Raw genomic sequence first — 14,439 nt, 5'->3', positions numbered from 1 at the left:
ACCAGGTCAAACACTCAAAAGGCATGTGAAGGAACCATCCCAGCTCGCATGGAAACGGCAAACAATGAGGAAGTTCAGTTGAAATTAGAGAGCATTCAACCGAGAACGCAGCTGTGGACTGGCTATTCCTGAACTTTAAAAGAAAAAAAGAGAAGAATTCACTTCGGTTTCTATTACATGAATATTTTTAATTCGACAATGAATTCACCGGAACACCAAAAAAAAACCACAATACTGTAATTACAAAGATAAAGTGTAGAAGGTATAATGTACATCTTGATAGGCAACACAATACAGCTTGTAATGAAACATTTGAGTGGTAACATCTATTGCACAATCTTTTGACGTTTTTACTTTAATAATTACATGCATTATAAAGTACAAACCAAAATAAGATCATTCCTCAAACTCATTTACATTTTTCACAAGATTTCTGTGTAAACTGGCATATTTTACAGGTGGAAACTCTTTATAGTCGACTCTGTCAGACAAAAGATAAAGGCTGGGTATTGCTTTGCGAGTGTCAGAGCTGTATGACAGCTGTGAGAAAGCAGACATGGTGATGTTTTTATTGCATTCATGATAAGATATGACATGTTCTATTCCTCTCTGGGTTATGAAACTAAGTCACATAAAGACAATCCCACAACGGTAGTTCTCACTCCTGTAAGCGTCTGACTTCTGTAACAACAACAACAACAAAAAAGCTAAAGACATTTTTGTTTTGACTAAAAACCTTATTGCAAAGTTCCAGAGGAACCCTTGAGGGATTCCCTTTGGACTGTCGCGCTAATACTGACTCACTTGATTTCGTTTTCACCTTTTGACAAAGTCTTTACTCGGTTTATGAAAAGAGAAGTTCCCAATGTCAGTGTGGTTTCGTTCATCTTCACGCGCCCCTTTATGTCCGTGCGTGGCGACGAGGTAATTCCAGGCAGCCCTGAACGAAGGCCAATGCAAAACCGGCGCAGCGGCGTCAATGTAGAAGTTCTGGGGACGCCTGCGGCGCTTAGTCCTGAGGAGTTTGGTTTATCACCTTCTTCTTCCTGACTGACACCAGGTCGTAGAACGGATCCTTGGTGATACTCGCCCTGTTTCCAGTAAAGACGGTTGACATTAGTTGTTTGTGGATTTACGTTTATTAGACCTTTCGTAGACTAAATCATCCGCCATAACTTTAATGTCCTCAACAGAGATATGCTCAACTAGAATTTCCAATTCCCCCTCGGAATATATTCTGAGTTGACCGATCAGGATTAGGTCGGGGTGGACATCCACACAGGCTCTAGTATATGAATGTGCTTGGTGTGTTTGCTGTCTGACCTGATGGCCTCAATCCAGGCGTCTCTCTCTTCAGCGCTGGAGGCACAAATGGTGTAGGACTGATGTTTTCCCTCCACCACCCTGCCGTCCGTCTCCGTCTTACACGCTTTGATCTTCTGCCCGTGACTGTTGGGGTTGTACAGCTCCAGACAGTACTACGTGACATTATGTTTCGGACATTAGAGTTAATCCAATATAAATATTGAAATGGTTTTTTTTTTATACCAAAAATCTAACTCAAAGAAGCCCTCCTTTCAGTTTCAGACAGCTTTGAGTAGCTTTTTAAAACAAGGACGTGTTGAACATCTTTCTGAATCTTACCGGTTTGCGAGGGTACGGGACTTCCCTCACGCTCAGATTTTCTAGAGGAATGATACCTCTGGGTTCTTTATCCTGAAAAATAAACATTTTGAAGAGACAGATTACATTAGGTTATATTTTATAAGAAGAAAAAGAAGAGAGAAATGTCATCTGAATGAACTAATACTTCAAGGAAACGCATAGAAAAGCTGTGTTTATAAGGTTGAAAAACACTTTGCCTTTGAATATTTAAACTGTTTAGTTTGTACTTTTCTATCTTTAGCTCTCAGTGTTTGCTCACTGAAGAAGTTTTCATAAATTAGGGTATGTCTGTAGTACGGTTAAGTCCTTACTGTTGTATACTCGAAGTAGTAGAGGCAGTTGTCTGTCAGGATAAACCATCGCCTTTTCCACGTTTTAACACGACCTCCTGAAATACGAAGACGCAGCAGAAGTTAAACTTATTTTCCATATGCTGCCGGTTATTACCGGACACCGGCTTGATAAAAATTCCCTCGCTAAAAACAAAACTACTGAGGTTGTTTGCGCCAATTGAAGCCTTGTGCAACCAGCCACTTATGTTTCCATGTAAACAGTCCAAAGTTGAGTTATTCTCGAAAGACTTCCTCTGTACTTTCCTGCTTTCATTTAGCACATGCTGGATTGGTCAGAGTTTTGTTAATTTAATAAACTAGCTGCGTTAATACAAAACAATGTAAAACAGAGACTTGCCGAGTTTAAGGAGCCAGCCTTCTCTGTCAGGGTTGAAAAACGTGTGAGTCAGGTCGTTTCCATCGTCTTCTGGGATTTTGAAAGGCTCGTTGCGAATGCTCTCGTAGAGTTTCTAAGAGCACAAGAGTTGCACAATTGAAATCAACAGTGGCACAGTTGCTCCTGTGGGCTAATCCGTCATTAGCAAGGCCGGTTAGGATAATGAACATCGCCTTCAAAGCTCACTGCCCCTACCAAACTAAAGAGTAAGATTCAATCTAAAGTCATTAAATTCATTTTATGTTGAAAAGTTTCATGGCCGAAGGGTCTTACGGCGAGAAGGTCGTTGGGCAGATCCTCGCCGTTGTTGATCCCTCTGTTCATTGAGATGAATCGCTCCAGGGTGGTTTTGTCCTTCACGTTGGGGTTGTGGAGGCTCGTGTTCAACATGATGATGGCAAACGACAGGATGTAGCACGTGTCTGGGTTTGAAGAGGCATGGAAAGCACATGTTAAATTCAAAGGAAACCGATCAAGAAAATATTATCTTGCCCAGGTAATTATGTACCTCGAACTTTTTAACATTAAAGCAAACTTCAATATGTTTTATTGGGATTGATTATGATATACCACAACAAAGTAGAGCATAATGTTAAAGTATTGGTAATATGATTGTTTTGGAGTCTTTAGCGTTGTGAAAACCAGCCCCTTGTTCTACCCTGGGCTCCAGCCTATAGAGAGACATTTTCCCTACTGGAGTCACGGGCTCTGTTGAAGTTTGAAATTTTACCCAATTGCAAACGTATGCCTGTGATGCATGCAACACTCCAGCTTGACGCTATGATGCTTACCAGAAATAGTTTGTGCTGTTAACCACCATCCTCCGATGCGAAGAGAGAAGTGCCGAATCAAAGCCTTTCAATGTTCAACATTCGGAAACATTGCCAACACGGGCCTCTGCTGCCATCGCTAAAACTACAGGCAGACTGCAATTCTAAAACAATGACGTCGTCGTTCTGTTCACTGATTGCCCTGGTCGAATATCTACCTGAGGAATTCAAGTGAATGGGTGAAAGCTCTGAATGTATGTGAAGCGAAATTTAATAGCACAGGAAGGCAATGCCCAGGCTGTGTATTGCTTCAAAAAAACTTGTACAAGTCTTTGTGTACCTTTGTATTCCCCCCCTGTCTCTCTCTCTCTGCCTCTACTACGGAAGCTTTAAAAAAACATTGCCACCACTTGTCTTCAGAAGTCATGTAATCAGTAAATAGCGTCCACTTGTGTGTACTTTACTCTGATGATAATTGTAGCTGTTCTGCAAACACTTGTGAGCAGACAGCATCGTGAAGTCCAGGAAACGCATCAGACTGAGGATTTTGTGGAAAAATTCAAAGCAGGGTTAGGTCATAAAACAATATTTCACGCTCTCAACAATCCTTCAGAGCACTGTCCGATCCATCATCCCTAATTACTCTGGGCATTAAACAGCGAAGCAGCCAAGAGGCCCATGGGAACTCTGGAGAAGCTTCATGGAAACACAGTGGGAGAATGTTTTTGAATATCTGATCTGAAAAGGTAAACGTTGAAAGAAAATCAGAAGAAATCAAATTCAAAGATGGCCACAGGCCACATAGGAGACAATGTGTACAAGTGGAATAATAATGCCCAGGAAAACAAAGGAACAAAATCCAACATGCTATGTCTGCTTGAAAAACAAACACTGAATACATTTTCCTGAGCTGGGACAGGGAAGCTCTAGCATGGCCATTGCCTTCCTACGTGATTCCGCTCGATTGTAGTCTCGCTTCACAGCTCCCTCTGGGATTTCTCCCACTGACTTGGATTCCTCTGGTACAATATCAACCAATCAGCGAACAGAAGGAGAAGCTGTGAACGACGACGTTGCTGTTTTATAATTGCAGTCTTGCCTGTAGTTTTAGCAATGGCAACGGAGGAAGTGAGTGAAGCCGTTCAGTCCGTGTTGGTCACGCTTCCTTGAATCGACATTAACAGCCATCTGGTTCGGTTTGGCATTTCACGCTTCGCAAGTCGAAGGTGGTTGTTGATAGCGCAGACAACTTCCGGTAAACTTCATAACGGCGAACTGGCTCAGTGCATATGTCATTGCCAAACATTAGCGATGGGTTAAAATGTAAAACCTCAACACAGTCCGCGCCTCCAGACGAGATCCTCTTTATTTGTAGATGGTTTTCACTCAGTGTGACACATTTCAGTAGCTGTGAAAAGCTGGTGAAAGAACTTCAAAATACCTCTGGTTTTAATTGCAGTGACAAATTGACTCACAGGGGCCAAATACATTTTACATTTGTAAAAAATAACTAAAAGTCTATTTCCTCATATTTCACAATTACGTGCTACTTCATGTTGGCACTACCACTTTAAATCTTGATGAAATGCGCTGCCGCTTTGTGGCTTTCAAGAGACTTAAATGTGAAAAAGTTTTCTGTAACAGTTTTTTATTTTTTTGTAGGTCCATATAAATATATAAATGCCATTGAACAGAGAGGTGGAAAAAAAAAAGTCAGAAAAGCAGTGAGGACCAAAGCTCTGGTGTGATCATGTAAAAATATCCCCTCTTGCACTCGCACAAGCTTGACACACACACACACACACACACACACACACAGTTGCAATCTAGAGAGGAGGTAGGTTTGTTTTAATGAACCTGTGGACTGGAAGACATGAGCGTTGCAGTCGCAGTAGCGCGTGGCGAAGGCCTCCATCATCCGGTCAATTTTCTGAGCTTCACCCGGCAGACGGAAACTCCACAGAAACTGTCTGTCAAATAAACACCACAACACGGTGATATTTAGCAGCTTGTCATCCCGAGATGCGAGTAGGTCGACTGTAGGTTGTTGGTCTGGCTGCTGCACGTTCACCATGTGCCTCAACACGTCCATCTGACCACTTTGATGATGCAGGCTAAGCATGTTTCATGTCACTTTCTGTTTGAGGCAATGATTGCTGGCTGCTGTTGCAGAAGTTTTACAAAAATATTGAGCTGTTTAGGATTATCTATAGTCTAGACTTTTAAAAATATCTTTCTTATTATTACGCTTGCTTATTTCTGTTCTGAAAATATATCTACCTGCGTGCTGATGTGGTCAGGAAACTGTTTTTTTTTTGTTGTTTTATTTTTAACTGAAGCTTGAAAACGTTACTGACGGTTTTTAACCGAGCTCTTTCATTAGCTCCAACCCCTAATTAATATCCTGAACTGTCTGATATCTACATAAAACAGCAATGAGGATATCACTTTGACATTTAGATTGTAAAGATTATTTAACTACATTTAGTCGCAGAATAAAAAGATTAAATCTGAAGCTGCAGCCTTTTCCCTTTTTAACTTTGCGTCTGGTACCCTTCATTTTCAACGACCGTATTCATTTTTGCTGCGTTTGTGTCATTTCTGTTGCGAAAACACAATATAAAACTTTAGAGCATATGTCAGAGAGTCATGTCAGTGTGTTTTGACAAGTGAAAAAAAGTTTCATTTTGGTAATAGAAGTAAGTAGGACATTAGGACAACATTGTAAAATGTCATTTACAGCAAATCCATTAGTCTTGGTTGCTTGTCTTCAGTAAAAGTTGTTTTTGCAGCTCATATTGAACATGCTCACAAACATTAATGAGTCATAGTGGTGAGCAGAAACAGCCATTAACCAGGTTATGTTAAAAATGTTAGTGACTGTGGTGTGTGAGGTGAAAGGTTCGTGTCGGTCGTAGGTGACTTTCTACGTCGAGTGACATTTCAGAGCTGGCACCAGTCCGCCTCTCCCCTTTGGTTTGTGGTCAGGTTTAGGTAAGGCCTTGGTTTTATCCAGCAAATCAACAACTGTGTTATGAGTTATGATACTGTACAATTTTTCATTTGATTACATATATTTCATCCTTGGATGAAACATTTTGTGTCTTTTTTTTCAGAGTTTGTCTTATTGGTTTAATCTCTTTGATGCCCATTATAAACAGTTTTATGTGAAGTTCTCCTTTTTCCCAACTTTATAATAATTTTCATACAAAGTTGTCCTGAGCTACGGCTCTAGAACTTGTAAACTTTTAATCGGGACTTTCAGCACTCGAGGAAAAGACAATAACCAGTTTTTATTTGCCTACGTCTCCATGGACGGGGCATTCCAACGTCCTTTTAAGGCGTTGGCATTGGACATTTTCCAGTCGATTGGACATCAAACAAACACTGAAATGCAAGAGTGTGTCTTTCATAAGTCTCAAAATTAACTAGTTTTCTTTATTAAACCTTTTGTGAATTAGACTCAATTTAAAGCAAGTGGTACATGCTGAGGCATACTCTGAGTTTAAACGGAAACAGCATCCCATCAATCTACTACACCAAACTGTAATTTAAAACAGATTCTCCGTTCTGACTCCAACGATTGGATCAAAATGCGTTAATGCCAATTGTAAATGCAAAAATTTTATAAAAGTTACTGGGAAAATGGACAACTATGGTCCACTCACATTGCAATAATTTTTTTTATTATTGTTATTTTTGAGAAGTGACACAAAGATTAGACTGATCAGCCGCTGTGCTCTTTCACATTTGTTTTCACTTCTGAAAATACAAGGCACTTTTTAGTTATTGAAATAAAATCAAAATGTTTGTGTCTACTTGATACAATGCTATGCTATTAACCATCGGTTGTTGGATTTTTCTCAGCTGAAAAGCTCGAGTTACTACTGCAATTTGGAATCTTTCACACTAAAGCTAACATGTAGCATCTTTCTGCAACAGCTAAGGGAACTATAACCAATTTGAACTTTACAGAGCTTATTTAAAAGAAAATGTGAGCTAAACTTTCACATTGAACAATCAGTGCCATACCTTTGTCAATGTTCATATTATTTCCACACACACCAACAACTGTTAAACATAGATAATGCCGACTATAAATAATTTTGGCGCCCACTCTATCGCAGCGCCCCCATGTGTCGCACACGATGCGTACCCACGTTTTGTGTCCCTGGCTGTTAGCAAGCTTCCCGTGGGCAAACTGGGTAGTGAACGTTAGCTTGAACAACCCACAATGCTTAACGTCGTGCAAAGAAACTGAAGGAGACTGACCTGAGCGCCAGGACCAGGTGGAGGTCAGCGAATTCGTGCAGCTCCACAAAGGCTTTCAGGGTCTGAAGATGAAGCTCTTCCCTGTGTGACGGAGGAGGAGAATAAAACCCCTGAAGGTGTTTGTAGCAACACCAGCCGACTACAGCCCTCCTCTCCACAGCGTACATTATTCCTTACAGTTTGCCTTGTTTTGTCAGCTTTTGAATAGAAAAAAAATCTTATTTTTGTAAACAAAGTTATAAGGATGTTTCTGAATTTTCTCCTTTTTTTAATCCATCATGTCCACTTTCTTTTTTTTATTTTGCTTTTTCATTTTTCTGTTTTCTCCCGTGTTCGCCCCGTCCCCCCCCCTCTGTGTATCACCTCTCTCCAAGGAACTCTCCGATGGCCGTCTTGTTGAGTCCCTCCTCCTTGTAAAGAAACTCTGCAATGGATTTTGCGGTTCCGTCCAGCAGCTTGTTCTCCACCAGGAAATTAATGCCCTGCAGGAAAATGGGACAGTGTACGTGAGGAGAGCTTTGGAGCGTTCAAAGAAAAAACTATTCTGATTTTAGCCTGTAACAGTCATGCTCGTTTTGTACCAGCTGCAGATTCCTTTGTGAAATATGTTATAAATCACACCCTACAAAAAAAAAAAAAAGCTTTTTCAAGCAATTTCTGTGGCTCGGAGTCAGCAGAAATCATTTCCATTATTAGATTTTGTTGAAGCAGATGCAGCTTTCCCGAACCTTGCCCTCCACGCAACATTTTGGTTTCTCAATGATCTCATCTGTAGCTGGCAAACGAGGGCTTGCAGCTTCCGTAATCCCAATTCCTTAAAACTCATCTCTCTTCCTCTTTCTGCTCCATCGCAGGGCTTTGAGAAGAAAGCCTGATTAAAAACGTAACCGCTTTGATACACCTTTCTGGAGTCTGCAGTACGTGGGAGCTCGCGTTTTTGTGATCTAATGCGCTTTCATTACCGCTGGCAGGTATTGCAGCTTTCCCTTCCTGCTTTAGATATATTGTCCTGAAGGAAGTAAAAAGGAGCCATTTAAACAACTGCATCGATCTCAGACTCGACCTAACCCACCCGAATGTCAAATGTCTCCATCTCAGCTCCTCCGTTTTTGATCTTACTACAGCGACACTCTTGACCTTCCAGCAAAACCACAGAAACTTCGCAGCGGCTTTCTGTCGGTGCGGTTCACAGGCTTACAGCAACAGAGAGGAGCGAAGTGGAAACGACACAACTGTGAGTGTGTTCGGCTAAAACACAAGAACTAAGAAGCAAAGAGGCCTCGGGGAAAACAAATGACAAAGTAAGAGGCGAACTTGTTCATTTTTCATTGATAACGGCGCCTCAGCAACCGCAGGTTGAGAAAAATCTCATATTTTGTCTTACCTTTTTTGGGTCCATGTTGAATTTCTTCTTCCCGTTTAAAAACCGCTGGTTCTTCTCAATAGTTTTGCTGTAATTCAGAAAATATTATGGAGAACTTTATGTCTTATGTGCTCTGTCAGAGGGAAAGCTAAATGCGTTGCCAGGTTTGTTCAAATCTTTAACAAAATTGAGACGATTTTTATCCTAAAGACCCACTCAATCCAACTCGGTTTGCTGATTTAGTGCCAATTCCCAACAAATGTCATTTATTTACAAAAAGAAGTCATTTTGATTCAATTGCACAAGCATTCCAATTCATCCTAGTGAACAAACGGTGCACTGAGCTCCATTTATTATTCAAATTAGCTTAAGAAGTTTCTGTCAGGAAACGCAGCCGATTCACTTGTAGCAACAATGGACAATCGCTCGCCTCGTGTTGCTGTCTTTGCAGCAATCCATCACACCAAGCAACGGTGGAGAGAAAAAACTCCCCATTCAACAGGAAGAAACCTCCAGCAGAACCAGAACCAGAACCTGGTTCAGTACGAGCAGCCATCTGCCACATCTGACTAGCTGCACCCTGAAGCAACTGGAGGCATTTTCAGTCCATCGCCTAGCATTTTAAAAGAATTCAAAGTTTGGGGCTTTCCCTGTTCTATCACCACCTTACATACAACAAGGCTCGGTATTATTCACACCTTGAATCTGGTTCTAAAGTTGTTTTCATTCAAGCAAGAATCTCGTTTGTTGCTGTAAATGCCAAAGGAATCTCCTAAAAGATAACAAACCAGGTTTACTGAAGACGTGTTTCCTGTTTGATGGAAAGTGGAGCTGAATGCTCCTTTGAGTCCTTGTCTGTAGTCACTGGAAGAGCCTTCGTTGGTTCTACAGTAATCAGAGACCACGTATATTTGCGTCTTTCTGTTGCTAAATCATAATTTGTCTTTGGTGATGACCGGCACCGCTTAGAGGTTGGAAAGGTTCCTCTCCAACGTTGTAATCCATGTCTTCCTCCACAGCTTCTCTAGCCACTAAATCTAAGACAACAGTGTGAATAATTTTAGGACAAACTGTATCTCTGTTCTGTGGTTCTCAAACTCTAGAACAAGAACCATTGAAGGTACCTGGACTACCTTCAATGGTTCTTGTACTTGTAACCAAAGTACTTTCAAAGGTACTTCAGTTAGTTTTACTAACTGAAATGCTCTCTAACCAGGCTAACTACAATTAGCAAGAAGTTCTATAAACATTGTACATTTTTTGGCCCTGTGTTATTGTCAAACCACTAAACAACGTGTAAAAATGCTGACGAGTGCAAATAAACAGTTCTTTATTCGTTGCAGCTATCACTGAGTTTGTAGGCGGCCATATTGGATTGTAGTTCAAGGTTGGTAGCAATCCATTAATCCCCCTTTTTTTTAAACTTTGAATTCTAAATTCGGGTCCATTCTGTTCACTTTTCCAATTTCACACTTGAGTATTTTTGAACTTGTGTAAAAAAAAAATAGCCAAACATGTACTGTGAGTGAGAATCATTTTTAATTGAGTCTGGAAAAAGTCCAGATCCAAGCAGTACTTTTTAAAATGACCATCTTTGTTGTGGTGCTTTTTACCACTACAACACTGAATACTTATTTTTAAAAAAAGGTAGAAACTTGAGAACTCCTGCCATAGTTTTGTGAAATTCCCTACTTAATGGAAATGTCGGCCATTTTAACACCTTTATGCCACGTTTTACACTTGGGATCTTTGTTGTCTAGCCAAGTTTGCGTAGCACATTTCAGTAACAAGGCTACTTTATGTGGACTACATAACCCATGTAGTCCAAACACACTTCTCTCCATCATATTATGTAACCGCCAAAATAATTAGCATTATGTCTCAGATTGTGCTAATTTGATATTCCTAACCAAATAAGCCATAGTTTCTGATCAGTCAGCTGACCAGTAGGAGCCAATCAGGGTTTGTTTTTTGAAGGTTTGGGTTAGAAGAAAATGGTGAAAACAAAGCTTTGTTCATCACTGCACTGTTAAAACAGCGCACTGAAGGCGACTTACACAATACTGAGTTCAGTTCTGTTCAGCCTTGTGTGGAAAGTTGACTTTTTAAATTGTGTTGGGACGTTTTCTCAGGGATTTATTTCTCAAATAAGCTTTGTTTTGTCAGATGAACAAGACTAATTTCTCCACAAATAATAGAAAGGAGGGGGAACATTAAAAAAAAACGTTTTCAAAAAGTGACCAAAGCCACAGACTTTCAGAAAACCTGCCAGATAAGTGGGACGTCTGGCAGGTATTTAAGACATCAAATACTCTGAAAGAAAGTGTGGTATGTAGAAGAGGCGAAGGGTTTTTCCCAGACCAGCACTCACCTTTCCTCTGTAGACTCAAAGCTGAGTATTTCTGCCATGACATTGTCTATCTCCAACTTCAACTTCTGCAATGAGAACAAAGCGGCGTCAGACGCAGGTCGCATGAAATGCGAATCGCTTCGGCGTCTGAGGAAGGTGGCGTCCGATGAAGCGTTACCTGGATGTCGTCCAGAAGGTCCTTTTTATACATTTTGATGCTTTCGATCTCCAGCCTTTCATCAGCTGTGAAGTCTGAAGAAACTGAGCAATAATATTAGAACAAAGAAAAAAAAAGAAATGTCATTCTGAGTCCTGGTTCTTCAACAACTTCCATCATGTCTGCAACTTCTGCCAAAAGGAGAAGTAATTAATATCTAAACCGGATATTGTCGTTTCGCTCTAATTTCTAGTACAAATATCTAGGTTCACTTGTAATAAGACAAACCTTACTTACTGGTAACTTTTCACTAAGAAACATGAGCTTGCTTTAAGTTAAAAATTATTTAACATTGATGAAAAACTATTAGTTCCATTGGCAGATTGACTTACAGCTAGAACCTTTTCATCGACTTTAAAGATAGGAACTCGACCAAAACTACTTAGTAAAATTCAGTGTTTATGCGGTGAAGCTCTCAGTTCTTTTCAATTCACAGCAAACGCAGACTCAAGGCACTTTGTTAAAAAAAAGAAAAGAAAAGTAATTTCAATTCAACCAGCCATACATTCCCATTGATCAAAGTTATCAGACAAAACGTTACGCTCAGTTTAGTATCCACCAATCCGAGCGTGCATGTGGCGACAGTGGAGAGGAGAAACTCCCCTATAACAATAATTAAGCAGAATTTCCCTAGCATGCTGTTTCTTCGTACAGATGCTTTTAATACGTCTCTTCCAGATGAAAACATGTTCTAAAAGAAGACATCCGAACTGCGTGAGGTTGTTATTTTTGTGAAACCGTCACACCTGTTCAGGCCGACGCCGAGCGCTAAAACTGGATGAGGACAGCTTCCTGTGGGCTGAGTTTTCCTATAAACTGCATTTCCAGTTAACACGAGACACACAAAGAGAATCTCATTCTCATGGAAGGACTTTGTGTTTTAGTTAGTGAGCCGAAGCGGCACTGAATCGCTCGCGTGACCCGCCTCTGTTTCCACATGTGGTGGATGAAATGCTTCCCCTCCGGCTTTTGCCACATTCCCACATTGCAAAACGTCTCCTCTGTCGATATGCACGGGCTTTTTGTTCGCCGCGTGTCGCCTGCCCTGACTGTCCATCAGCGCTCTCTCTCTCAATCGGATGTTGACTTTCCTCCTAATGTTCTTGTAAACACATTATCTTAAATTGTTGACCAATTACCTAACAGGTCGGACGTCAAAGCTATATTTCGCAATAAATATTCATTTAAGCATCTGACCGACGTTAAACCTACCATAAGTACTTCTTTCCAGTTTTTTTTAAGCATGATAGACGTTAAGTTGTTTTTGCTGCCTTTAAGAAACATACATTTAGATTACATGTCTTTTAAAAGAATCGGGTACGTAACGCCATTTGGTTAATTAAAAGTTGAGCGAAAGAAAAAAATGTGACACAGATCTAAGATCTACATGTGTCACAGAAACGCTTTGCAGTAAACTGTCGGCATCTAACAGCCACTCCAGCTTTCTTTTGGTCTTTAAAACATAAGACCACCATGATGCTTTTCTGGTTACTCAGTTTGATTTGAATAAGAATTGACTTCCCCACAAATTTTATTTATTTCATTTCTTGCGGTATTGTAGTATTTGCTTAAACATGTGTAACCATTCAAAAGTTCATGTGCAGCGGCCATTTCCAGTGGAAACTGATCAGCATAAAAGAACAGAAATCATTTCAGTTTCTTATCAGCCAGGAGGAAAAAAAATGGCATTAAAAGCATCTTTATATATATACATATATATAAATATAAATATATATAATATATGTAGTTACAGAAATGGCAGCTGCCAGCCCTTCCTTAGTAATATGTGACTTGTTTGCTGTTAATGATCTGACCACAACTTCCACTTCTCCACCCTTCCTCTGCTCATCTTGAGAAGCAAAAGCTTAAAGGCACAACCCGTCACAAATACACCCAGTCTGGGTTTCTGATGATGAACAAAGGAAGCTGCAAATTTACAGTAATCTTGTTTGAAGCTAAAAACTAGACTGTATAGCTTTCTAAATCTTAGATAACAACTTCTGTTTTTTTTTTTTTTTTGTATTATGACCTCTGATGCGTAGTCCTCTGAGTGACTATGAGTGTCTCTTCTGCATTTTCAGCTGAGAAGGGCCTTTTTTTTTTTTTTTCTAAGGCTGGTTGCTAACAGCAACAAGTGCACCAGTGACATCAAATGTTACCCAAACGCTGTTTTTTTTTTTTTTTTTTAGTCTAGCATATCAGGTCAGATTGTGAAATATATCATAAGTGCATTCATACCACAAAAACTCAGTAAGTGGAGAGGCAAATAAATAAAAACATAGTTTAAGACAAATAATGCTCGAGTAATCTGGTGTACCAAATCTAAGACTGTTGCCACATTGTCATCTGTTTGTTCAGCGTATTAAGAAATACTGAAGAAAAACACACAAAGATTTGCAGATGAAAATAAAAAATTAAAACAAGACCCGATATCACCTCCAAGTACTCCCTCCGTCATTCTACAGTGTCACTAGTTCTTGTTGTTATTGTTTGACAGTTTATATATAGATTTCTTTTTTTTTTTTGCATATAAAGGCAGTTTAAAAAAAGGCAACCACTTATATTTCTATCTTAATATGTAAAGTTATCTGATAACATTTTCAGCATACAGCGACAAAAGCACCAAAGCGTCTCTTACCCATTTGGCAATCGGTCATTTATGGCCCCAAAAGTAAAGAAAGAAATGTTGGCGGCTGTAGAGAGAAAAGCTCAGAGAAGTGTTGGGCAGCTGCAACAGAGTGCTGACTTTAAACCACACCTCTTCCTCATCCATCAGTAGAAACAGGACCAACACATGAGCAACTTTTCAAAATAAAGCCTTTTAAAGCACCTGATTCTGTCAACGTCTGCAGACATGAAGGATTATTTGGTATTAAATTAACATTTTATTTACTGCTAACTAGGAGGTGGAGCGCTTGTTTCCAATTCAGCATTGAACACATGTGTTTCTAATGAAGGTCTAGTCAGATTTAGCATATTTGCATCAGATTCACGGTGTTTTTATCGACCGGAAGGGCCAACACAATCACCCGATACATCCGCACATTGAAATATTGTTAATTGTGTACGTGCT

At 40.0% G+C, this 14,439-nt stretch overlaps 1 protein-coding gene across 1 annotated transcript; it reads right to left on the bottom strand.

The window, feature by feature from the left end:
- Positions 1 to 162: 162 nt before the first annotated feature.
- cyth4b (cytohesin 4b) lies at positions 163 to 14,125 on the bottom strand. The gene is made up of 13 exons (XM_032563342.1): positions 14,005 to 14,125; positions 11,328 to 11,410; positions 11,171 to 11,235; positions 8,821 to 8,887; positions 7,800 to 7,918; positions 7,437 to 7,517; positions 5,022 to 5,134; positions 2,668 to 2,816; positions 2,356 to 2,467; positions 1,977 to 2,053; positions 1,645 to 1,716; positions 1,324 to 1,478; positions 163 to 1,091 (listed from the first exon to the last, which is right to left on the bottom strand). The coding sequence occupies exons 1-13, from the start codon at positions 14,021 to 14,023 to the stop codon at positions 1,010 to 1,012; spliced, it is 1,194 nt and encodes a 397-aa protein (XP_032419233.1). The 5' UTR covers positions 14,024 to 14,125; the 3' UTR covers positions 163 to 1,009.
- Positions 14,126 to 14,439: the final 314 nt, after the last annotated feature.

This window comes from Xiphophorus hellerii, chromosome 5 (genome assembly GCF_003331165.1).
Source record: "Xiphophorus hellerii strain 12219 chromosome 5, Xiphophorus_hellerii-4.1, whole genome shotgun sequence".
Classification (NCBI taxonomy): Eukaryota; Metazoa; Chordata; class Actinopteri; order Cyprinodontiformes; family Poeciliidae; genus Xiphophorus; species Xiphophorus hellerii.
This window is presented reverse-complemented; position numbering and strand designations above follow the sequence as displayed.

Excerpts from the sequence above, each read along its gene's own strand:
- cyth4b (XM_032563342.1), bottom strand. Across the intron at positions 7,919-8,820 it reads TCAACATGGACCCAAAAAAG|GGCATTAATTTCCTGGTGGA; the intron begins GTAAGACAAAAT and ends ATTTTCCTGCAG. Across the intron at positions 5,135-7,436 it reads CACCTGGTCCTGGCGCTCAG|ACAGTTTCTGTGGAGTTTCC; the intron begins GTCAGTCTCCTT and ends TTTATTTGACAG.